We start from the raw sequence: 26,046 nt of genomic DNA on the forward strand, positions 1-26,046 counted from the left end.
AACCCAGACTCCGTCCGCTCCGTCACCCGCCGGCATGCCGCGAGCGCGAGCCCGGCTCCGGCGCGGGAACGAGGAGGGGGAATAGATAGATATATAAATGAATGAATGAATAAAACCCTCCCTGAAACGGGCCGCTGGCTCCGCCGCCCGGCTCTGGGGCCGTCGTCGCGAGCGGGGCTCTCGGAAACCTTGGCCACGGCTACTGCAAACCGCTCCCAGCGGGCTCCGCTCGCCTTCTCTCTCCCATCTCACCGTGTTATTATCGGCACCTTTCGAGGGCACGGTTTATCCCCGGTAATTAAAACGCAGTTAGCCGTACAAGTCCAAACCATCATGCAATAGCGTCGCTTTTATTTTTATTTTTTTAAATCTCTCTTTTTTTTTTTTTCTGGGGTGCGTGCCCTGTTTTCCGGGAAGCCTGACGCTACAGCTGGGTTATTTAAAACTGGAAACTGCCTCGCAGCGTGCCTTGAACCGTACCAAAGAGAGATCCTCGGGCGAAGACGGGCTGCGGGAGAGGCCGCCCGAGGGATGCTGCGGGGCTGGCTCGGCCAACGCCAACACCAAGCCAACACCAACCCAACGCCAACGCCAACACCAACGCCAACCCAACGCCAATGCCAACCCAACACCAACGCCAATCCAACGCCAACCCAACGCCAACGCCAATCCAACGCCAACCCAACACCAACCCAACACCAACGCCAACCCAACACCAACTCAACGCCAACGCCAACCCAACGCCAATGCCAACCCAACGCCAACCCAACGCCAACCCAACGACAACGCCAATGCCAATCCAACGCCAACGCCAATCCAACGCCAACGCCAATCCAACGCCAACGCCAATCCAACGCCAGCGCCAATGCCAATCCAACGCCAATCCAATGCCAACGCGCGGCAAGCTGTCCCGCGGCAGCAGCGGGGCAGGGAAGCGCCAAGCGGCCGAGCCGCGGCTGTCCCTCCCTCAAGCCGGCACCGGTGCGCACCCTCCGGGCAGTGCGGCGGCTTCTTGCTGGGGAGGCCCAGGAGGTCGCTGGGCTGTGCCCAGGCCCGCTGCTACATAAAGCGCAGTGTTAGGGCACAGAAGAGGTCCTTTTAGTCATTTTTTCCCCCCTCTATAAGAACAAAGTTAAAAGGCTTTGAGGAAAGCATGCCAGCTATTCAACAAATGGGAGCTGAGTACTTGCAAAATTTAGCCCAGCAATGACAACTGAAAACAGCGGCGGTGAAAACCAGCTCCGGACCGGAGGAAAATCCTGCATCGCCAAGCTCGACAAATCTCACCAAACCTGGGGAACGCGCTCCGGCCCGGGAAGCGCACGCCGCATCCCGGCGGCGCCCGGCCCGCTCCGACTCGCCGCCCGCGCCCCTTCCCCATCGTCCCTCCGCCCGGCACAAAACCTGGGAGCGGGGCCGGCGCCGCGGGGCTACGCTGCGGAAAGGGCTTCGTGCGGCAGCAGCCCAGGGGCTGGCGCTGACCTCGCTCCCCGCAGCGGACCCAAGGGGAAGAGCGGGCGTCACGTTAGTTACGGCCACGACGCCTCTGCTACAAAAACCAGACATCGCCACGGGGCCCCCAGATTGCTTTTCCCTTCTTGACGGCAGCGTACCAGGCAGGAGACTTGCAAGGTGAAGGGGTGCTATGCACAGGCGGTGGGGACGGACCGTTTTTTTGGAGATACTCCTAAATTACACCGTCTGTGGAAATGATGTGATGATATTTGGAAGGAGGGAGAAAAACCTACTTTTTTCTTTTCTTTTGAAAGGACAGGACAAAGGCAAAGGTGCTGAATAGAGAAAGTGCACTGCACCTAGCTGAAGACTAATTTCCAAAGCGACTGATCTACCTCGGCCAGGCTGGCGGGGCTGACGCTTCTTCTGGTGGCCCTGGGATGAGCCAGGACATGTGAAACCAGCTCTCGCTGGCCAGCCGCTGGAGGACAGGGGTCTGCGCTGCAAAACGCACCTCAGTCTCGGGCCGCCTCTTGGCAGCCCTGGGAAAAAGGGGGAGGACTAAGGAGACCGTGGCCCATGATGGAGCCTCTGTCACCTACGGAGGAACCTCTAGTTTGGGGACAGGGCACGTGAGCAGTGACACTGTGGGGAACAGCCATGGGCTGCCTGAGCCACACTGGGCGCTTCCATTGCCCGGGCTGGATGCAACAGTTGTCACCAGCACCGAGCTGGTGGCATACAACGCTCTGAGCAATAAACCATGCAAATCACCAAACAAAGCCCCGGAAGACAAAAGCCTGATGAACAGCCCAAAATTAACTTTGCTGGATGGAAAAGGATGAAGCAAAACCGTAAGGAGAGCAGAAAAGCAAAGGGTAGGGCGCACGCATTACCAGAGTATCCTCCCGAGGACTTGATGTACATCTGCCCGTACTGCTCCTCCACCATGGTGTCGTAGGCCTCGTCATCCTCCTCGTCCTCCTCATTGTGGTAGGAGGTGGGGCTGTCGGTGGTGGGGAGGCTGCTGGCGCCGGGGCTGGTCCGTTCGCCCTGCGAGTACTGCACCTGCTGCACGGTGGGCAGGAGGGTGGCCAGGTTGGGCACGCCGTAGTAGGAGACGCGCGAAAGCTTGAGCGGGCCGGCGGCGGGGCCGGGGCCGCCCGCGGCGTCCCGGGCGCCAGTCTCCAGCGGCCGCTTGGCAGGGAGGCCGGCGGTGGCCTGCAGCTCCAGGCTCTCGTGCTTCACGCGGGTGAGGAGCGGGATGGGCATGGAGGGGGACATGACGTAGGGTGCTGAGGCGGCCTGCAGCTGGGTGCAGGGGCTCTGCGGCTCCGAGCTGGGGTCTTCGATCATGGCCGTTTGCGAGTCACAGTGCGGGGAGCTCACTTTGAACATCAGGTCCGTCCCTTTCTCGACGATGTGCTGGATCTGCAGGAAGCCGGCGGTGTACATCACCACCAGCTGCTCGCTCGCGGCCATGGTGAGCTTCCCGGTGTAGCAGAAGGAGAGGATCTGCTGGAAGCACGCCGGTGGCACGGTACCTGGCAGCTCGAAGGCATTTTTGCTGTTGCCGCTGAACAAGTCTCGGAAGTAGAGGCTGCTAGCAGCCAGCACCGCCCGGTGTGCCTTGAAGGCCTGGCCCTTGACCACGATGGAGACGTCGCAGTAGAGCCCCAGCAGCCGCTGCTCGTTGAGGCAGCCCAAGACGGTGTTCCCAAAGTTGGGAATCTCTATGTGCAACATCTGCGACATGGCTCAGGAGTAGCTGGAGCTCCTTAGACATTCAACGCAGGGATATCCAAAGTAGGGCACATCTGAAAGACGGAGAAGGCAGGGAGAGAGGAACAGCATTTTTAAGCAATCCACGGAAACGTGCAGAAACAAACGAGCCAACCTAACAGTATATCAAAGGCTCGGACCCTCCGAGCTGAGGTAGGAGAGCAGTTGCTTACAAAATTACTTATCAATGTTTCTAAACAACGTTAAAAATGCGATTGGTGGATGGCAAAGGATATTTCAAAATTCAAATATTTTCTTAAAGTTGTGGTTTGTTTAAATAAACACTGCTGATTTATTCCCTCTGGGGTTTACTTTAAGCAGGAAAATATGAACACCAAGGGGAGAAGAGCGAACTGTACGACACGTAAAATAGTCAGGCAGATCTGTGGTAACATTATATAAGAAACACAACAACAACCGGCTACGCCGAAACTACAGAAGAGACGTTGCTAAAACAACGTGCCCCTTTTGCCTGAAATAAATACAGAACCCTGTCGGAGCAACGACTCCCGCGAGAACGCATTTTCCCAAGGAAACCTTTACGCTGGCGCTAGAGAAAAGCAGCGTTTCAACAGTTAAACTACTTCTCGGCCGAATTATCCTCCAACAAAACGAAGCTTGTCTCCAAACTAAGCCAGATCTTTGAGCCCCAATAAAGCAGAGCAGGGCGCTGCAGTGAGCTGACTACCAAGTTGCCTGGTTATTTTCCTCCTCCAAACACAAAGTAGGGCAGCGGGCGTCCAGCGGGCAGCCAGGCGCCCTCCGCTCCCTTCCGGGCACATGCAAAGGGGCGCTGGGAAAGGGCGCGCGAGCCTCGTCCGGCCCTGTCGCCCCGGACGAGGCAGCATCGACCCCCTGCCCGACGGTCTCACGTCAAAACCAGCTTCACGTGATCGCTCCGCCAGGCTTTGCACTTTGCATCAGATTACAGCGCCCGGTACGCAGTTGAAGGACGCGTGTACCTTTTCGCCACCGGCATAATTCCTTCTTTACCCCACCGAATAAAGGCTCGCCTTAAAGCAGAACTAAGGCACCAGCGCTGCGCGAGGCCGAGCGAGTTAATTTTCGTGCATCCGACGCGCTCAAACTCCAGAGAAGCAAATCACTGCACGCTCGCCAAAACACGAGCCGTAGCCCAAGACCCTCCTCCCCCCGCCCCGAAAGCTCCACGTGCAAATCGAGCAGGTTTAAAATCTTACTCGCCTTCAATACGACTGAATAAAAACTAGTTTTTAAGTAGCACCCAAGGCTCATCAGAACAATACAAAAAAAGAAGTTTATCTGAGAACGCTTACAAGAAGAAGAAGGAGAAGAAGAAGAAAAAAAAAAAACCTGCTCCGAACAGAAAATAATAACCCACAAAGAGCTGCTCTGTTCCCAGCGCTGGGGAAAGGGGGGGAAGAAAAAACAAAAAAAACCCAGTCCTATCTGCAAGGCCACGGGGTAACAGGAAGAAAAGCGAGTGCGCCGTGAGCCAATTTTATTGCATCTGCCTGGCAGAGGGGAGGGGGGGGGGAAAGAAAAAAGAAAAAAGAAAAGAACAACCCCACCCCAAACCCACCACCCCTCGGAGCAGGCAACTTCTCCGCGCGGCCCCTGGCCGGACCGGCGCGGACGTACCTCCGAGCGGGCGCCGCAGAGCCCCGCGCCGCAGGATCGCCGCGTCCCTCCTTATCGCCCCGGCTGCTACACTACACGCAGCAGCGCGGATTGCTCGGGGACGGGGGGGGGGGGGAAATAGTATCAAACCCTGCGTTTGTATCTGCTGTAGCTCAAGCTTTTACCAAGTCCAAGCTCCACGGCAGTGCATAGCATCCAAATGAATAGGCCGGATGCAGATTAACATTCAGGCTGCTCGCGGCAATGAATAGAGCCCTTTGATTAGGGACCTGAAGTAAATGCCAGTTTCGAAGCGAAGCTTTAAAAACAGAGGGATATCAGTGCCAGAGGAATGCTCCCAGTGTTGGTACAAGACAGACTTTTGATGAGTCACTGCAATGCAAACAAAGATGGCAGAAATACTGTACTGTACGCGGACGAAACGCTTGGCGGTGCCACGGCAACTGCGACAGGTTTTAAATTTATCGCCCGCTTTTTGCATATGAATTACGCCGTAAGCCGCCTCCCCTGCCATCCAGTGCCGGCGGCGGGAGCGGGGTGCCGGCCCGCCGCCCCCCGCGCCTCCAGCCCGGCCGGCCGGGGCAGCTCCCCCCCCAGCCCCGGGGGAAAAAGCCTCTTCCAGGCGGCGGCTGCATCCGCTACAAGCAAATCCATTTGCTTAAAGCAACGAAACCCCCGTGGCGTTGCCGCCGAGGCTCCGATCTGTAAATTGCCTCGGCGTTTATTGAGCAGGTTGGGTGCTTTCTGCGGGGAAGGAAGGGGGGGGCTTCACCCTTCTTACTTATCTCTTGCCCGGGACGCCTGGGTTGGGGTCGCTGCCCCCCGGATTCGTTCTCCGGGGAGGGGCGCGCACGGCCGAAACGTAAGGGGTGGGAAACGAAGGCGCCCCTGGGCGAGGGCAGGCAGGCTCCGCGCTGCTCCCGCTCAGCCCCTCCCCGCGCGCCATCCTCTGTCTTCACCGTCCAAATCTAAATCTGGTGCGTTAACTTCGACTCCACGGGATGCGAGCAAAGTGCTGCCCCTCCGGAGGGCGCGGGGGCCGCGAGCGTGCCGGCCCTCCCTTCCTTCTCCAGCCAAAGGCATCGCGCGGTCGCCCGACATCCCCTAGGACCTGCAAGCTCATAACGACGCCTGGCCGACCCGAGAACCTCCAGCTGAGGACCTCGGAGCAGGCTGTGAACGTTTAAGAGTTTAAGTCAAACACAGTATGAGGTAGAGGAGATTTCTGTCTCAGGCTGATGAGGAAACCAAGGCACAGCGAGGTGACGCAGATCAGAAAACGTTTCTACGGGGAGGTTGGAGAAGACGACACGACAGCCAAGCCCTTGGCTTTGTCCAACCACAGCAGTGCCAACCTCTGTTTTAAAAGGCAAGGAATCTCCTCCGGCAATCTGAGATTTATTCCTGATCTCCCCTAAAAATCCCCGGAAAACAAAGCGCTTTCTGCTTGCATCCCGCCTGCCGAGGTCAGGAGGAACCTGCGTGATGAGGTTCTCCAGAGCGTCGCTGCCCCACGGAGGAGGCCCAGCAGCCGCTGCTGGAGCTGCTGGCCAAGGCCAGCAGAGTCAGCACCCGCGCCGCGCTGGCTCCCACCCGCGCGGGGCACTCCCGCCGCCGAGGGCGGAACCAAAACTTCACCGCTCGGCCACCTCACAAGGAAGCCTCGTCCAGAAGGAGAGCAAGCCACGGGTCAAGAAGGACCTCTCTCTCTCTGTTCTTGGAGTACGAGCTCCCTTCGAGAGGGGTGGGAGTTGCGGGAGGCACCAGATGGGACGGTTTTCGCACTCGGTCACGCTCCTCTGCCTCCGCAGAACTGGCCAGGGCAGCGCGAACGAGAAACGCTGCTCTGCAGAAGAGCGGCCGGCGAGAGGAGACCAGCGCGCGGCCGCTCCTCCGCGCGCCGGGCACACCCCGCGGCACGGCTTTGGGGAGGTGCTTTTTTTTTTTTTTCGGTTTGTTTTAAAGGAGAAATTCAATACAAGTTACGGTAAGGTGAAGCCAAATCTCCCAAAGCAGAGGGGTGCGAGGGGCTCCCACCCTACTGCGGCTGCCCCGAGCCCGCTGCAGAGCAGCTCGCCCACCCTGCGGGACCCAGTCCGCCTCGCCTGGCCGTGGCTTAAGAGAGTCAAAACGGGCAGCGCAGAAGGAGCTAACTTAAAATAGATGCGAATTACTAATAGTGCTCAGAATTTTCTGTATAAACAAAGCGGTCGGGCCAGGAAGGACCCACGTCTCTCCCTACAAAAATCAAAGCTGCCCTGGCTGGCGATGCGTTCAAGCCTGCGAGGAGCACTGCGAGGGTCTCCTCGCCTAGCAAATCATTGGCAGATTTCGTTTGAAACTTACCCCGAAGCATCAGAGCGGGAAGGAGGCGCTTTCTACCAGCGGAGGAAGACTAGCCCGGCCTTGCTCTGGCACGCTCCGCCCGGGATGCAGCTCTCGCCACGCTGATCCCCGAGGGATCCAACCTCCGAGGCTGCATCAGTCCAATCACCACTCTGCCTTTCCCCCAGTTGCGGCAGATTTCGGTGGCTGCTCGTCACAAACCAGGAGGGTTGGCAAGCGAGCCTTCCCATTTCACTAGGTGACAGTTTAAACCTCTAGTTTTTCTGGAGGAAAAAGGTTCTGCAAGGCACTCGCAGAGAAGGAGTAAAAAGAGCAATTGCAACACAAATCGTACTTACTGTTTGAGGTCTTGGTCTGCAAACGCTACTGAGGAGCACAATCAAATCAACACCAGTGAGATTTCAAAAGCACAAGCCATTGAAATAAACTTTAAGCCAAGACTGCTGACTTCTTGTCCCCTCTCCTCTTTTTAAATGCCCCAAAACAAACAAACAGCAAAAAAAAAAAAAGGCTGAGAAGTAAAATAAGGTAGTCCTGAAAGACAGGGAGAACCTGTTCACCGTCAGACCTCACACCCCTAAAAACAACAGCAACAACACACTCCGGGGACTAGACTGTGCCAGTAACAACCTTTGATACGCCTAACTTAAAAAGCTCCTCTAGCGCACGCGCTTTTCTAAAGAGAGCGCCAAACTACTTCAGAATGGTTCAACACGGTCTCAATCCCTTAGACACGGGAAAAAAACTGTCCGGCAAAAAAAATGACCTTAGCGCTTAGAGCTGTACACCATCACGTTTTGCAACCCTGCACGAGGAGCTGAGCCGCTCAGGACGTCCCAAAGGCTGCAGGGGCCCCGCAGCTCTGCCCCCGGGCAGAGCTCAGAGCGAGCCCTTTGGGCTGCCTCGGTCCTACGGGTGCGGGGCCGTCAGCCTGGCGACTCCGACCCCACGGGGAAAGTTAAGCACAAGTGGGATGAAAAACAAAAACAAACAAAACCTCTAATTTTGACAGATATGGGACAATTGAAACAAAACATCATTTTATTTTCTAAGGGAAGCCTCTTTCCTGAGCCTCCAGACACGTAAGGGCAATTCATACACTTACGCATGTTTCTTGTAAAGTCACAGCCACTGTCACGAAATGTCCATTAAAAATGTGGCTGTTACTCGATATAAGTGGCAGAGTTAGAAAATAAGTGGAGTTTGAGAATTTTCAGTTTTTGTGTCCGTATGCTTTAGGGGGGCGAAAAAAACGTAGCCTTGCTTTTTTTCTGCACAAATGCCTCAAAGGTCTGGGCTAGACAACGGTAAAGGAAAGAAAAAAAAAAGAAAAGACGCATGGACTGAGAATAAGATGCCGGCATCCGAGCTCCCACGGGAGTAATCGGAAAGAATTAGATAATTTATTGAAATCGTCCTTTCCTTAGCCAACACACAAAGAGACTCAGCGACCTAACCAAAAAAACAAAAAAAATTATTTAAAGAGGGTCCTTGGCACGAGTTTCTTAGAAGTCAGGTGCGCTGGACAGCCGGGACAGCGCGGAGGGGGCGAAGCCCTGGGCCCCCCCGGCCGCGCCTGAACGGCCCTGCCCTTGCAGGCCCCGGCGGTCCCAGCCCAACCGCAAACGTCCCTTTCTTCTGCAAATGGGGGGGCCCGGCGGGCGGCAGCAGCAGGGGCGGCGGGGGGGGACACGACCCTCCGAAACGCGCCCTTTGCACCCGCCCCACTGCCCCCGGCGGGCACAGGGGCATCGCCCCCGCCTGCCGAGGATGCCCCACGCGCCGGGAAGGAAAACCTCCGCCAGCACCCCCTGCCAAAAAAAAGGGGGGGGGGGAAAAAAAAAAAGGGGGGGGAAAAAACAAAAGCGAGCGAGAAGCCCCTCCGCCGGCCTTAGAAGTCCCTGTCCGGGGTAAAACCCCAGCAGGGAGGCGAAGGGAAGGGGCCAGGGACTGGATCTCAGCCGTGAAGCGCCGCGAGTGCCTGCACAGCGCTAGGCTTGGGCAGCAGAGACAAAACAAGGTTAAGTTTGGAAATCGAATGACAGTCCTATGGAGGCTGGTTTTTTTCTTCTGCAGCACTTGTTTCTCCAGCTCCAAAGTATTTTTTTTTTTTTTCTTCCCCCTAATGCTGCAAGCGGCAGGCAGCAAGCAGTGCTCACGCACCCTATTTATAGCGCGGCAGCCAGCGGCAAGCGGTGAATAACATTATTCCTGCTTTATTAAGATAGCAGAAACAGAATCCGCAAACACGAACAAGTCACACCCAAGCGAGGCACGTTTGCTTGGCGAGCCTGAAAGTTAGGGCGGAAAGCGAGGAACCGGCGGCTCGCGCAGGCTGCCTCGGCGCGGTCGGGGAAAGGAGGACAAGCTCCCGAAAGGAGCGCTGGTGAGGCAGCCTCGCCGGCGGGGGCAGCCCGGGACCGCCGCCGCCGGGCGCTTCTCCCCGGGAAGCACGCGGCGCTCCGGCCGCTGCATTTAACAAGGGATCTGTGCTGCTGCAAGGTGAGTCGCTCGCCGCCTCGGTGAAGCGCCCGCGCTCGAGGTCACCAACTCCAGCAGGAGCCTGCCCCACCAAGCGCAGCCACGCGCGCCAGGCAAAGCCCGTCATTTCCATCGCTGCTTAATTGCTGCTGCTTCCTTCTCCGCTGCTGACTTTAAGAGCTGTCAAAGCAAGGACATGCAAACACAGAAAACGCCACACTTAACTGTTTGGGCTTTTTTTCCACCCCCCCCCCCCCCGGCTAGCTACAAGAAAAAGGGTAAAGGAGAGAGACATGGATATAAAAACATAAAATACAATTATTTGGCAAGCTTGAATTTTTACAGTCTAATAAAAGCTCCTGGAGAGCCGGCAGACCCCTCAGCGCACCGCCGCCATGCCTTCTGCAAAACCGTGCCTTTCCTGCGTTCCCTCGCGGACGGTAACCCGCGGCCAGAGCACATCGAAAAGACAAGTGTCACGCTGAGCCGCACGCTCCTCGCTCCCGCTACGCAGCGGCACCGCGGGCAGCGCACAGCACGCGCGACTCAGCTCTCCCGCCGTGCCACCGCGGAACAGAAAGCCTGAAAATAAGTAAACGGTCTTAAAAGGTCAATTAAAAGGAGCTTACAAAACATCAGACGCGGCTTCTCGCTGGAGCTCATTACCTAGTATGGTGGAGCTGCCTGCGTGGTTTTTTTTTTTTTTTTCTCTTGTGCAAGTTAGTCTGTGAGTCAGCACTAACACACATGAGAACATCAGGAATCCTGCCTAGTTCTGATGCAACGCAGGTTGTAAAAAAAAAAGAAAAAAAAAAAAACCGGGCTGGCTTTGGACAGGAGCCTGTAATTCAATTGCCTTTACTTCTCAATTACTGCATAGCCTACCGTTAGCAAACTGCACGGGGGGAGGAAACTTTGCTTACATCTCCGTCTCAAAATTACGACTGCTTACTTACACTTTATTCTCCCTGCTTTTTTTTAAAAAAAAAAAAAAAATACAAAACACGCTAGGCAAACCAGGCATAATATAATCAACCCTTCCAGGGCAGCTGCTTATTCGAAGTTATCTGCACCTCCACCTTCCCGTGGGGATTTCAGGGCTGCAGAACAACGCTGCCAACAAGCTTTGGCGAAGGAAGACATTAAACGCGTCACGCTCTAAGCAGCGAAGCTGCAGCCGCGGAGCGAGGAGCCGGCCGGCAGGGCAGCCGCGGCCGCAGGCGTTTGCCCGGCCCCGCGCCGCCAGGTCTGCGGAAGCGCGCAGCGTGTTCCCCGCTCCCGCAGCGGAGGCAACGCCAGAACTCGACGCGGGCGGTAAAGCTCGCGCCAAGGCTTCAGCCGGACCGCCTCGCCTTCCGGAGAGGCCGCCCGGGATGGCGCGATGCCGGCGGGCCGAGAAACGAGCCGCGCGACAGACACCTCCTCGAGGAGGGCACGTCCGCGCGCCGGCCGGCTGCTCTAGCGCAGCGCGGGGCCGGGGAGCCCCCTGGGACCACGGCGGGGAGAGCGCGGGAGCGCCGCGCGCGGGGCCGGGCAGAGCGCCCGCCTTTCCCACGCTGCCTGCGTTTTAGCCAACGACCATCTCTCCAACGAGAAGCTTTTTTTTTTTTTTTTAAAAAAAAAAAGCAGAGCTCACAACAGAAAGCCCGAGCGGCGCTGGGCACCGCAGCCCCCCGCGGCTGCTGCAACCCCCCCCCCCCCCCGCCGAGCCGCGCTCGGAGCTGCGACACGGGAGCAGAAGCGGGAAGGAGAGAGCCAGCACCAACTTCCCATCCCCGACTTCTCTGCTCTCGCAACGGCCCCCCGCGGGCCAGGTCCAGCCTCCGCAGCTGGAGCTGGCCGGCGGGGAGCGGGCGTTTCCGCCGTGCACCCGCCGGGAAGCCCCCGGAGCTGCTGCTGCAGGGCCGAGCGCCTCTTCGCTTCGGAGCCGGCTCACGCGGGCTGAGCTCGCCGCTCGCGTCCCGACCCAGCGCTTCCCCAGCCTCACGCGCGCACAAGGCTCCGTCTGAAACCTGGCGGGTTTTTCTCGGAGGCGTGCGGGATCCTGGAATACAGATGAGTTTTAAAGGGGGGGGGGGGAACCCATCAACGTCTGTCATTTAAATAGCTCAGCCGGGAAAAGCACGCTCCGCTCCCCGGGGCAGGCTTCGCTCGCCCGCCCCAAGCCCCCTTCGTTCGGCACCAAACGGGCTCTTTGTTTTGCACCACACGGGCTGTTTGGCACCGCACGCGCTGTTTTCCGTAGCGCCCTATTTTGGGCGCTTCCCGTCTTAAGCCGTTAAGCGGCGCCAGCCCGCGCCGGGCGGCTGCCATCTAACGCGGGGCCACGGCGCTTCAGGCCCAGGTGCCTTGACGTTCGCTCTTCAGATCAGCAGCGTTTCCAGTCGCTCTACACATTGCAGCACCTCCAAACCCCCCCCGCGTTTCTGCTACGAGGGGGACGCTCCTTTAGGGACAGACGCGGGCGGCCGGGGCTGCCCAGCTCCGCGCAGCCGCCCTTTCCCGTCCTGGGCCCACCAGCAGATCTCATCGGCCGTCGAGCGACTTCCGCTGCGTCAACAAACCCCAAAATAATTCTATGCAAATAAAGCCTAATTGGCGAGGAAGGGCAAAATTAATTTCTCCCGGTCTCTGATTTTGCACGGAGCAGTGCCGCTCGGGCTGGAGCGCGTTTAAGATTCCTTCCCAGCGCCGCGAAGCACCTTGAAAGGTCGCCGAGCGCTTTCATATTCTCGGATCCATCTACGACGCTGCAGCAGATGAAGCGGATTGACCTGTACCAGAACCGAAACAGCCCCCGTGAAATAATCCATCAACGCTCCTCGCCGGCTGCAGCAGCGTTCGTCACGGGCACGTTTCAGAACAGCACCTACCTATCGCAGCCGATCCAGGGCTCGATACGTTTTAAATAACGGCCCCGCTCTCCCGGGACGCGGCCAAAGCCGGAATAAACAGCTGCAGAGCAGCGAAGGCAGCGCGCAACGTAAAACACGTCCGTATTCAAGTGTGCGCAAAGCCTGTGCCCATTACTGAACTCATTAAAGACAGTGATACTTTGTAACATACTCTAATCTTTAATATTCATAGCTCGCTTCATTTGCATAGCATGCCATAAATAGTTGAAGCAGAGGTAAAACACAAAGCGCTCCACTTGCATTTCTAATTATGCCTAAAATCAAATGTAAATCACAACACATCCAAGACAGAAAATACTAAACTTGCCGTCTCTCAGTTAAAAGGAAAAAAAAAGAAAAAAAAAACCCAAATAACCCAAACCAATTATTTCGTAAAAAGAAAAACATCAAAGGGGCTCATCTGCATGTGCAGCAGGGAGGAGGCTGCTCTGAGAGAGGCGCCCGCAGGTCCGGGGCCGCGCGCCCGGGGCCCTGCTCGGCCCCCGCATCCGCCCCGCTCGATGCGCCCCGGCCGCGTTTCTCCCGCGCGCGCGCGCGAGCAAGGGGTAAAAAGCAGCCGTTTCATACGCAGACCTAGAGTAAAGTCACCCGCGCCCTCCAGAAGAGCCCCGGCGGGCCTTCCCGGCGCCCTCGGTCCCCGCCGGCCACCCTTGCCACCTTCGCAGGGCCTCTGGGAGACCCGACGGCCGGACAGCGATCGGCAGCCTTGGGCGAAACGCGTTATTAGGGCGTGAGGCATAACGGCGCAAATGCTTTCCCCGGCAAAGCGCTCCTTTCCTTGCGGACGTGACCCTCCGGGCAGCCGGGACCCGGCCCGGCCACCCGGTGACACCTCGCCCGCTCGGGGCACGTCCCTCCTCGCCGCAGAGACCCGACAAACAGCATCGCGGCGCTCGAGGAGCTGCTCGCAGCAGCAAACCGCGGCGTGCCGGGCGCTCGAAACAGGGCTTTTACCGACTTGCGTGCAAAGATTTAATTAAAAGCCAGTCTGACTAAATTTCAGAGAGTAGGGCAAAAACGGGCTCCCATCGAAACCCGCCGGCCGGAGCGGAGGAGGAGGAGACGGGCGGCGCGAAGCTGGGCGCGCCGGCCGGGCCGCGGGAACCCGCTCCCCGGCGCGCTGGGCCTCGGCGGGGAAGAGGGCCCCCAGGCCCCCGCACCCGAGACTCGCGCCGGGGAAAGGACAAGCTAAAGGCTCCCGAGGGCAGCAAGGCAGGCGGCGGAAAACCTGAATCCAAGCGATAGACCCTCCAGGATCAGATCTTCCCGTCCTACGAAAGACTTTCGAGGGACTTCGGAGACTGAAACGCTAAAAGGGGGAGAGGGAACAGAAAAAAAAACAAAAAAACCCCAAAATCTCAGCAGCGTGGTCCGCGCCTATTCGTGCGCTGAGTTTCCAGCGCCTTGAAGCCTCCTCAGCTCACGGACTTGGGCCACTTTTTTCCCTTTCGGTCCCCCCAAGCTCCTGCATTTACAGCTGTCACTCACTCTCCTCCCGCCTCCTTTTGAGACTTATGCTCCGCTCACCAGAAACACTGTCGCAATTGCATTTATTCTGCTAAAGAGTTAAACTGCCTTGCTCTGTAACGTCGGCCTTCAAGGAAGTCCACAGAGGTAATTACATTTAACCCCAGAAGGTGAGCGCTTGCTCCCTCTTTCCCAGGGAATGCAGCCGGGGCTCAGACAGAAGTGAAAGCGAGCTGCTCGGAGCGTGCAGAGCTTTTTTGCTGTTCATATGTACCCTGGCATTTTGCCCGGACCTATTTTTAAGCCCATTTACTAGAAATCCCACAAATTAAAGGAAATACGGATAATGTTGTAAGAATCCTTTGGGCCAAATAAAAGCTACACATAATTTTCCTTGTGCATCAGAGTAAGATCCTGAACCACAAAAACCAGATTTCCCCAAAGCTCTTTTGCAACAGTGAGAGGATCTTGTTTGGTAAAAAGTTGCTTTGATTCGCGACTGGATTACAAGGGACGACGGCAGCCACCGCCGCGGCGCCTTTCAGCCAAACGGCAAAAGGTAATTACTGCTACGAAACAGCAAGGTGGTAGGAGAACACAAACGCGTTAAACAGCTACAGTCCTTCGATGGTTACTATCAACGCCAGCGAAGCACGCAGAAAGCGCCCGTACGCAGACGCTCGCGAGCGGGTGTTGCAGCGGTGACAGCCGCGTATTTTTATTTCCCAGGCTCTCTCACGGGGGCCAAAAATCCAGCCGAGCGGCCGCCGCCGACCCTTCTCCGTCTCCCGGGTCCCGCCTCGAGCGCGGCGCCCGGCGCTGCTCCCGCCGGGCCGCCGAGGGCCGAAGGCGAGCGGGCGCGGGGAGAAGGACGCTGCAGGAAGCGCGCCAGCCGGCCCGCAGGGCTCCTCGCCTTGCAGGCGGCAGCGCCAGCGCGCCCGCTTGGGCCTCGCTCCGGGGCCGGCAGCGCAGGCGCCCGGCAGAGCGAGGCAGCTGGTGCTGCTGCTTGGAGCCACGTGAAACGGCTGACGCGGGTGCGAGTCCGCGGAGGCGTTTCCAAAACAGCGATTTGTATGCAAAATAAAAAAATTAATTTTTTTTTTTTTTGTTAAAATCTCTCCTTTTTATCTGCTCTCTCTTCCGCGTAGCAGAATGCATTCTGCTGCTCAGTCGGGTGCCCGCGCGCCCTCCGCTCCCGGGGCTGCCGCCGGACTCGCCGCCCGCCGGCCCCGCCGCGCTGGCCGCCCGCAGCCCTGCGGCGTCGCAACGGGAGCTGGCGCGGGGGGCCGCGCTCAGCGCCCCAGCAGCGGCGCCCGGCCTGGGCCAGCAGCGCTTAATCCAAAGCGCGAAGCACATCCTGCGCCGCGGAGGCTCCTCCGCGATGGACTCAGCCCACCGTGCTACTAAAAACCGGCTGCAACTCACTGGTCCACCAGTTGCAATATATAACGGCGTTATTCGACCGCAGCATCTTTTGCACCGGCGGCTTCGGGAAGGAAGGGGAGAGCGGGCGCTTTAATGCGACGTCTGCAATTTTAACCATGCAAAGATACTGTCGCATTAAACAAATTGCAATAAAAGCTATTAAATCTTGGTGGGATGAAAAAAAAGAGGAAAGAAAAAACAAACTAGCAACCAGATACGTATTTCAATAAAATCCACAAAACAAGCGGGAAATGCCCAAGAAACAGCAGTAAAAGCCGCAGTTGTGGTCAGCTCTCGTGGGAGGGGACGAGGAGAGGAGGTGCGGCGTTTCCAAGAGCCATAAAGCACAGTGAAGCAATCGGCATTAAACCTGACGCGGCCTCCACTCGAGTTCATACCCAGCAGCCACTTAAAATGTCCTCCTCGCCAACACGTCCACTTCCTTTTAAACAGAAAAATAACTATGCGGGGGAATAAACAGTTCTCTTATTCTGCAAACGCACCGATCTGAACAGCTAAACACGTAACTTGGGGAACTTCTCCAAGATTTATATGTTTTGCATGAAAAGCAAATGTTTTGTTTCCTGCCTGGGAAAATATGTAAACGCTACGTTTATGAAGCTCAGGCCATTTATTCCTGTTTATGTTGCTTCTCAGATGGGACCTAATTAGCGAGCTAAGCGGCAGCGTAAGGACCGGCGCGGGCCGACGACGCGACCCGCCACCGGGCCAGCGCGTGTCGCCAGCCGACGGCCACCCGCTTTCGCTGCAGCTGGCGCTTCCCCCAGCCGTTACCTATTATCCCGTTTCGGGGGACACGGGCTGCCCGAGCCGGCGGCGCCGGGACGCGCAAGCTCCCTTTTCCCTGTGCCCCGGCCCGCAGCGCGGCCGGGCTCGAGCCCCGAGGTGGGAGCGCGGGAACGGCCGGAGCGTGGGAGCCTGGGCCACGCGGGAACGGCCGGAGCGGTTTCTCGCAGCACCCACGCAGCCACCGCGGCGCGGCAGAACTCCTTCGAGGCAAGAAACGCCTTTTCCACAGCGACGTTACCAGCAGCGGAAGCACACCATTTGCGCTTTGTTGCACACCTGCCTTCCTTACCAAATTGCTGGCCTCACTGTGCACAAATCAAAGCCCTTTTCGCCCCCCCCCAGATCGGCTCGGCTCAGCTCGCTCCCAAGCCTGGGCACCCCCGCTGCCGGGGAGCGATCCTCGCGGCTCCCGCCAACGGCGGGAGCATCCCTCATCCCACGGCTTCCAGTATTACCTTGAATCAATTAAAAGATCCTAAAGTTTTGCACAAGTTGCAGATACTTTAATGGGGTTAACGGAAGCCGTGTTCGGATACCTGGAGCCTTTTCACCGCAGAAACAAAGTCCCTTCTGCTTTTTGCAGCAATAAGGCAAGTGATTTGCCTCTTCCCTCCCCCCTCACTTATTTATTTATTTATTTTTAAATCTTCCTGGCCAGTTAGACAAGAACCATCATGTTGCGAAATCCAGGAAATTTGCTGCAACACTCTGTAATACTTACAAGGCAATTAGCCAAAAAACCTCACACAAATAAGCTTTCTTTCTTTCTTTTTTTTTTGCCCCACCATCCTAACCACCAAGCATTAACCCATTTCTTAGGAAATAGCATCTGCTGAAATAACTTCCTAATCTAGGAGCAGGCACGGCAAAAAAGTCCCTGCAGTATCTGCAGCCCACAGTAAACAAAGTCTTCAGCTGGCCCTAACCAGGGCTGCGCGAGCAGCACAAAACTCACTCAGGGCAGCTGAGCACAGGCCCCTCTCTGCAGAAACTTGTCCAGGTGGGAACCCGGACGCTTCCCACGCTTTCCTGGGAGCGTCCACCTGCTTGGGCAGCAGCCCCGACATCCTTAAACGCTGGAGCTTCCTCGGAGAAGCCTATGGAGGAGGTGGCAAGAAGCCACCTGGAGCTTTAGGGCATGAATTTGCAGGGCTGGGTTTGGCTTTTGCACAACCTGAGCTCGGGGAGACGTCTACGGCTTCGGCAATAAATCCCAGCGCAGGCGGGACAGCTTCTGGGCAGCGGTCAGGAAGGCTAAAGGAAGCACTGGGCGATAAGGCAGGCAACCTGTTTCCCTTTCAGCCCCCGGCAGCAGCTCCTACCTGCCCTTGCACAACTTTTTCCCCCGCCTCGGGAAGATGTCAAAATATAACAAATAAATAAGTAATAAAAAAAAACCCCACCAGGCTTCACAGCTTGATGGAAAAAGTTATCGCATCCAGATAAACCGAGGCAGAGCGTGATAACGTAGCCAGCATCACGCACCACACTGGGGCTGCTGCAGGCAGCTGGGCAAAACCGCGTTCTGATACCTTTCCTTTTCTCTGATTTAACAAGCCGCTACAGTTGCTCGTTACTTGGTGCAATTCATTCGCTCTCTCATCCCGTGTCCCTACTTTCCCCTCTCCCCCATCCTGAAAAACAATAAAATAAACCAAAAAGCTTCCTTTCGGGAATGCGGTGCTAACACCACAGCTCCCATGGGCTGATAAGCCCAAGGACCTGCGCAGGGAGGAAACCGGCTGCAGGGCTGAAAGGCAGTCCAGGGTTTGCAGGGTTTTATTGAGAAATGAAATCCAGCTTTAAACACAGTAAATCGGAGACTATTCTGAATCACCTCTTGAATTTTTCAATGCTACTCCTGGGAGCACTGAAGGTAAATATGTTAATTTGACTTCAATCATGGCTCAGGAAAAAAAAAAAAAAAGCAGCACACTGTATTAGTTTAGGGTACCAAGTCTTAAAACTATTCATGCATTTCTGCATATTTTATACTCAGCAAATAAAGTTCCAAGGTTCTATGAGGAGGCTGCGAAATTATTACGAGTAAGCAATAATGAGGTGTGCACTATATAAGGCTGATACTAATGGTAATCTATTATTAAAATTTAAGAGTTATAGCAGCCACATTTCAAACAGTCCTACAGCAATTTTTCGTCCTTAAAAAGGGAAAGCGGCACGTGGAAGAGGGAGGTTGGAGACACGGCATGTTTCATACGCGCTGCACAGAGCGGTGGCCTGCAGCGAGCTGGGCCCCGGCCCCCCTGGGGAAACCTCGCAGGTATGTCTCTCTCGAGCTCTTCTGCAAGGTACCACTTCTCCCGCCGCGGCTACCGGGAGGAATCCTGCTCGGCTGCCAACAGGCGGTAACAAGCCGCCGCAGGTTCGAACTCACAGCCTGTAGCTCTGCCGCAGGCGGCGGTCGAGGGGAAGGCGGTCTTCCCGCGCCAGCGAAGCGCGGTGGCCGGAGACGTGCGGTCGCCAGCGGGTGCAGCCGCGTCCCACGTCCAAATCCGTGCACAAGTCCCCAGCGAGCGGCCGCCGCTCCCGCGCGCGCGCCGAGCTGCTGCCGGCCGCCCGCGCCGAGTTTGCGCTTACTGCGCAAGCGCCTTTCGTGGGGCCGGGGCTCGTCCCCCCCCATTGCAGCATTTAAGCGCGCGCGGCCCAAACCACCCCCGAGATCGTGCGAAAAGCCGTGTCACCGCATCCACGTCGGACACGTGCACGAAAATTAGTATTTAAATGCACCACCTGAAGAATGCAGGAATCGTACCCTAGCAGCGCTAATGAAGCTAACGACCTTTGCTGTAACCACTCAAACGTTTCCCAGCTGGTCTGAGCTAGACTCGCTCTCCCTGTTGCACAGTCCCAGCCATGCCGTAGGCCTCATGTTTTCCAAAGACGACGATTTGACCAAGATCCCCAAGGTCAAATCTCCGCACGGAGCCCTAAAAGGCCGCGCGACAAGCAGCTGGCCGAAGGTGGGCACTGCCAGGCGCTGCGGGACCCACCCCGGGAAAGGGTGCCAACTGCGCGGACGCGGCGTCTCGTGCAAAGGCACCTTCCAACGCTGCTGCGAGAGAGACAAACAGCAAACACCACGGAGTTTGGCTCACAGTCCCCTTTCAGACATCTTTTGGTGAGAATCAGGAGTCGTCTCCGGGGGCTGCACATCTGTATCTGACAAACGCACGCAGAAACGGGCCCGTCAGCGAGGGAGCGGGAGCTGCAACGCCGCCGCTTAACCCGTTAAAGGCTCCATCTTGCAGTGCTCGCGATCCCCGAGGACACCGGGGCACGTCGGGGGATTCACTGCTTTGTACGCCCCTTTCAGGGAAAGACTCCATCAGTTTGTATGCAATGCAAACTTAAATTTTAGCTGTATTTTAAAGAGCGTTGCTACTATACTGCAAAATTATTATTTTTTAAATGGAATTTCTAAGTAAACTCAGATCCCAAAGGCAATGCTCTGCCCAAAACAAGGGATAACGAAGTGTAATAATCCCCAGGAGAAGCAGTCTTAGTTTGAGACCTTTCTACACGCAGAAGGATCTCAAGTAGCGATGAGATCTCCACTCTGGTCCCAGGGCACCGGGAAACGCACCAGAAGCGGGAAGGGTAGACGGGACACACGAAGTTGGCCTTTCCCGCGTTTTTAAGAAATGTAGTTACTCAGTTCGCCCACTCATGGTTGCCCCATGACCTACCTGCACTGAATGAGTTAACGGCTCTTCCGGAGTAGAGTAACAGGAGAAGGGAGTTAGTCACCGAGGCATGTCTGGATTGGTATGAGCGAATAGCCGAGAACTGCCAACCTATGAATGAAGTTACCTTGGAGATACAGCCAAGACCAGTGACCAGATATTAACTTTTAACAAGAGGCTGCCAAGGGAGAGAGAACATGTGAAACCAGCATGACAAGTGCTTCAAAGGGGGAAGCGAGCGGCAAGATGCTGCGACAAGCGCTCAGCAGGCCAGGCGAGGCGAGAGGTGAACCCCTGCTGGCTTCTGCTGCCTCGGCAGGCCATGCCGTCTGCTGGCTCTGCTCTGCCACCGCGACCAAGGCGACCGCCTTGTTTCGGAAGGGCTGCGCTGCGCCCACCACGCGCCCAAACCGCTCCCAGAGGGGCAAAGTCGGCGAATCCTGCTGCATCCCTTGAAACAGGAGATCCAAGAGCAGGGTCCTGATTCGGAGCAGGGGCGTTTCTCCCCACCAAGCCGGGCAGGCCGAGGGCTAACAACGAACGCGGCCTCAGGCTGCACACAGCGGGCAAATTACGCCGGGACGCGAGGCACCGTCTGCCCTTGTTCCGATCTTAATGTTGATAGTGAAGATGCCAACACCCAGCTTCTTCCTTCTTTCTGGAGCCAGCTTTATACGCAGAAAGATGAGCTATGGGGCACCTTGCACAACGCAGTCCAAACGAGGCACAATTACACAAAAACACTAGCAAATATTTCAAGGCTGGGCTAGCGAGGGATTACATGACAGCAAACACGCTCCTCTCCATGCAGCCTAGGCAGTTTATCTTCACTTCCAAGGGCAATTTTGAAGGTGGATGCAAAGGAGCGACTAGTCTGGCCATCTACCCAGCCTGGCACCCTGGCTCCGCCGCTGGAGCCACGCGCAGGGTTCAATCTCAGCGCAGAGCAAGGCAGCTTTCTACGGAGCAGCTCGTCTGCACCATCAGCCTGATGCCGGTGGCTGCCGTGCTTCTGGGGGAGGCTCTACGGGGAGCAGAAGCAGCGACTGACCAGAAGGCAGCAGGGGCAAAGACCACTGTCGGACCTCAGCTCACCTAGACCTCAACCCCCTCCAACCTCGTCGCCACACTCATCCGTGGAAAGAAACAGCTTTTCAACCAAAACACAAACAAACAAACAAAAAAAGGGCTTGCGCTGCCTGAGATAGATTGGCGCATCATCCACTCCGTCCCCCAACGGGAGAAACATCAGATACTGCTGAACAAGGAATTCTTTCAAAGGGCAACACCACAAACCCCTGTTTTCTAACCCAAAGTACGGTCTAATCTCCGAAGGGGGAGATGCTTTTCCTGCATTGCAATTTTGCCTGCTGACCTCACTTCGGCTCATACAGAGAATGATTTACAGGGGACGGGGGGGGTGCAGAGGAATCAAGACCTCCACAGCACTGCGGTACTTGACACACCAGACTTCAGCTGGAATCAGACCACCACCACCACCACCGCTCCTTCCAGGGGCTAAACCTCTGCAGCTCTAGCTATTGTAGAAACCCATTGTGCTCCGGGCTACTCTGTGCACCGCAGAGCTTAAAAGCCCTTGCTATCTTTCTCTGTAGCAGAGAGAGAGAGATGAAACGGACCTATTTGCACGAGTGTCTGAAATGCAGAAAACGACCATTCTAATTCACATGCCATTCCCTTGATATTTTTTCCCAGAAGGAAAAACAGAAGATGCTTTCCATAAGCAGACGATTTCAGCAGCTAATTTTACCATCACTTATGGTCGACTTTATGACTAAGATTTCATGCTGACTATATTAATCCTGTCAAATTTCAGAGTGAGAGAGAAATGATACTGTATATTTTATGGCTGCAATAACTTCTAAGCCATTAGACATGCATGCTGACATGAAAGTAATCAAATTGATTTTTTCCCTATTACAATGAAGAACTTTGTATGAGCAAATAGTCTTTCTGGCACAGGAATGAAACCCCAAGAACCCTGTGCTCACTCAGGAAATTAAGAAATCACCACAAGACATCGTTCAGAAATTTGGGTATTCTGCTTACTCACGTGTTATTTTCACCAAAACAGAAAGGAACATATTAGTCAACCAAACGAGCAACAAAAAGACAATGCAAGGAATAACTTGAGCTTCTCAAAGCAACGGAGAAATTACAGAAGTTGCAATTAATTGTTTTCCCTAGTATCGAAGGCTCCGTTATGCCTTTTTTAACCTCATCAGCCACCCTGAGCCCCTTGTATGAAACAGCAGCTCACTTGCCACACTGGAAGGTCTTAAACGTACATGCAAGAATAGATGAGGTGAAGTTCGGAGACTTCTCGAGAAGCTAAGCTACACTGTGCTGAAGACCTGGAGGTATCAGTGGCTATATTAGAGATGCCAAGATGAAGGGCTTAGGCTCTCCAGAAATAGGGGGGGTCACGGGCTCGCTGTGCCCGAGACGCACGCGGGCAGGCTCCCGCCTGGAGCGCCGGGGCCGCCTGGCAGGAGCTCCCGGGCCGGAGCACCGGTGTGTGTCCCTCCATCCACACGCGGCTGGTATCAAAGGTCAGCGGTAAGCAAGAGAGCCTGCAGCTCAAAGGTCCAGTCGGGAAAATAAGCCAAGTTGTCAGCTTGGCTTCCCCCCTATTTCTCCGAGCTAAATAGCTCGCATGCTGGCCCTAAATTCCACCTGCTTGCTTGTTTTTCCCTTCTTCTCCCCCTTTTTCTTAAAACCCAATTCATAATCACATTTGACACTAGGAAACCTTTCCTAAACTTACAGCAATTACCTAAAAGTTACAATTTTAAAGCCCCTAATCAGATGCCGACCCCACGCCGGGCGGAGGAGACGGTGCCCCCCGCCGGTCCCCGGGTCTCGCTGCCGCGGGTGCCTTCCCGGCACGCGGGTGCCAACCTGGCGCGGAGCACGAGGCCGGGCCGGCAAGCCCGACCGCGCGCAGGGAAGGTGGAACAGGTCTGAAAACCTGTTTTCTTCTCCTGAGCCATGAGGGCAAGTCAGGTAGGAGAGGATAAGATCTGCTAGCTTCAAAATCGTGAAAGCCGCGGTAACCACAAACAATTAGCTGGAGATAATGCTTATTATGTAATGAATGTTTGACATGTCACCCTGATTGGCTTTAGAAGGATTTTTCTATTAAACATGGACCTGGCACCTTTTTTCCCCCTGCTAAACTAAGCCAGAATATGATACCAGCCATTGAATCATACCGCCACTTCCAAACCAAGTAACTAGCGCACCAAAAATTTGAATAAGCACGTGCTAAGCCTACATAATACGTTAAATAAATAGGTATGTGGATAGCCTCTTGGGGCTAGCAAAAGAGCTCCAACTTCAACACCTATTCAGTTGCAAATCAACTTGCTTTAACCGTTCTCTACTGATAAGAATCAGCTATCTTTTCTTTCCGAAAATAACTTAGAAATATAAAAATCTAACCACGATTACATGGATTACTTCAACGAAGATTTGCTAAATGCCCATTTCAATTAATTAATCCACCCTACTACAAAAGATATTTTTGAAGTCGTCGGTGTTGCTATCATGTTCAGCGTGTTATAACTCATCCAAGGTATTAAACAAAATAAACTCATTTTGGATAACTTTTGCCCTGATTTTTTGAAAATTTAGCTTTTAATTCAAATTTAAGGTTTAGCACCTTTCGCAACCCGAAGTCCAGGAAAGCACGGAGACTTATCCTTACACCTCTAAAGCCTTCTTTCCAGCATTCGTTCGTATTCGCTCAGTTATGCGGTTTCTTTCTTTCTTACCTGCCTACTGAAACCAGCCTGTGCCTCTGCTGCTGTCTCTGCCGGGACAGGAGACCTCGCTCCAGCCACGGGCAACGAAACGTTGCCTTGCCGCCTTTGCCACCTCTCTTCTCTCACTGTTACTATTAGAAAAACATTTAAATGAATCCACGACTGCATGACGCAGCCCCAAAACCAGCCCCGCACCTGGGATTCGTGGCGATCCCACCGACTGCTGGACCTCTAGGAGAGGCTTCGGACGTGGGATCCGGCGCGTCCGGAAGACGCCGACTCGTCAGAGCGCGACACGCGACGCGCAGCCCGCGGTCAGGTTCACCTCAATCCGTGGAGCTTTCGGCTAGCGAGGAGAAGAGCGGGTAATTTGTGCAGTCTTCAGGAGGCGTAACTGGGCCACGACTGTTGAAACGCCGCGATTGTTTTGGGGCACTGCTGTAACAGTATTCCCAAACACCCCAGCTGGTTTGGCCCTAACAGCCTAGTTTGAAATACAAGCATGTTACTCATCAGCAAATCTGTCTAGTCGAGTTGTGTCAAAATTATGCTTTAAAGTTATTACACAAAACACCAAAATCCATAGTTTTGCAAAGGTAGAGGAGGTCTCCTGGGAGAGGCGGTGAACAATATCAATGAGTTCCTCCTGACCTTACAGAGATTGCCATGACAACACGGTTTCAATCCTCCAAACATGGATATATTCATTTGCACTCATGTGATTGAGAATAATTAGAGGGAGATTCTCCGAGCTGGGGAGACAAGGAGCCACAAAGCGCGCGCAGACACCACCGCTGCACGGCGGTCCACGGGAGCCGCCTCGGCTCGCAAAGCGGAGCGGAGCGGCCTCAGATTTGAATGCTGGATTAAAAAAGAAAACCCACAACACTCTTCAGAGCTGTGCGACCTAATTCATTACAAAGAATGTCAGCTGGCAAACCTTTTAAATAAAACATTAAGCTAGAGGTAATTTGAAGCCTTGTGGATTTTGCTTTACTCAATTATTTTCTAATGCTTCAAATTCAAGAATAAATATGCAGAAATAAAAAAATAAAATAAAAAAAACATACCAAGGGTTTCATTTAATTCTTTTTCAAAAGAAATGAAGACATTCCTACTAAAACAAAATGCCCTCAACCAAGCCAGATTTTTAATTAAAACTTTAAGTCAGACAAGATTCTTCAAGGCTGTAATATCTGCCTCCGTTTCTCTGGGCTTAAGTCTTTAATTTGGGGCAATTTTCTAAGTAAAGACCATTTGGCTCCAGCCTAAGGTGCTGACCCAGGATCTCAGCTGAGCGACCAGCAAGGGGCCCACGCAACCCCTGCGAGAAAACCCCCTCGAGAAGGCACAAGGTGGGCAGCAAGGCACGGTGCGACCTCACACCGTCGGGAAGGACCCTGCTCCCGTGGTCCGAGCGTCCCTCCTGGTCCCGCGCCAGCCCCTCCGGCACCCTGTGGCAGCTGCCTAGTAGTTTGGCTGAGGTTTCCACCCAGATCCACCGGATTTCCACTGTGCAACATATTCTCTTAACTTAAAGTAAAAACAAAACTCCCAGAAGCCCCAAAAACGTGCAGTGAACTAACAACGTACTCGCAGAAGGGCGATCCTGCAATTCACTTTTGCATAACCTGTGCTAAACGTCAGCATAATTCATTTCCAGGACACCTTTTATTACACATACTCACAAATTACACTGGGTTGAACAGTTATTTTTCTTGCTCATAATTTACGTAACCCATTGCAACGTTGACTCTGTTGGGGAAGAGTTTTCCTCCTCCAGATACTAAAAGACAGAAAAAAAGATCATATTAGCCTCCACTTTGTTTTTTTGAACACCTGATGATGGAAATGTGGTTGCAGCGCAGCAAGTAGGAATTCAAAACCTATAGGAGAGCAGCAGAGGATAAAAGACATTGTTCATATGCGCAGTCGAACAGGAGGTTAATTGGGAAATAGGGGGAAACAAAGGCAAGGATCTGGAGGATTAGTGCTGCAAATGCTCTCCTAAGAGATACTATACAATCAAATGAAATTCTCTTTCTTTATATGATGCCGAGGTTTGACTTGCCTACAGAAAGGGTAATTCAGAGTTGAGAAAACATCACCTGCATTTTCAAAGATTTGGAGATCTTCCTCCAATCCGGGCAAGATTTTCGAGGCGTTTTGCTTCTGTTGCCTCAGCGGGTTTCGGAGCGGAGCGACGGGGTTCACGCGAGAGGCACAGGCTCTCCCAAAGCGCGCGTCCCCGCT

General features: G+C 54.8%; 1 protein-coding gene across 6 annotated transcripts in view; it reads right to left on the reverse strand.

Annotated features, from left to right (window-relative positions):
• The window catches only part of NACC2 (NACC family member 2), a 52,831-nt gene that overhangs the window by 13,764 nt on the left and 13,021 nt on the right, over nt 1–26,046 (reverse strand). For 2 of the 6 annotated variants that reach the window (XM_068914730.1, XM_068914726.1), the window contains exon 2: nt 2,352–3,272. In XM_068914730.1, the coding sequence (XP_068770831.1) occupies nt 2,352–3,210 (859 nt within the window). In that variant the 5' untranslated portion in view covers nt 3,211–3,272. Of the gene's footprint in view, nt 1–2,351; nt 3,273–4,857; nt 4,956–10,313; nt 10,410–23,802; nt 23,933–23,988; nt 24,720–26,046 lie in introns of those variants that run through there. The other 4 variants (XM_068914727.1, XM_068914728.1, XM_068914724.1 and 1 more) reach the window with 4 other exon arrangements.

Source organism: Struthio camelus, chromosome 20, assembly GCF_040807025.1.
Source record: "Struthio camelus isolate bStrCam1 chromosome 20, bStrCam1.hap1, whole genome shotgun sequence".
In the NCBI taxonomy this organism is placed as follows: domain Eukaryota; kingdom Metazoa; phylum Chordata; class Aves; order Struthioniformes; family Struthionidae; genus Struthio; species Struthio camelus.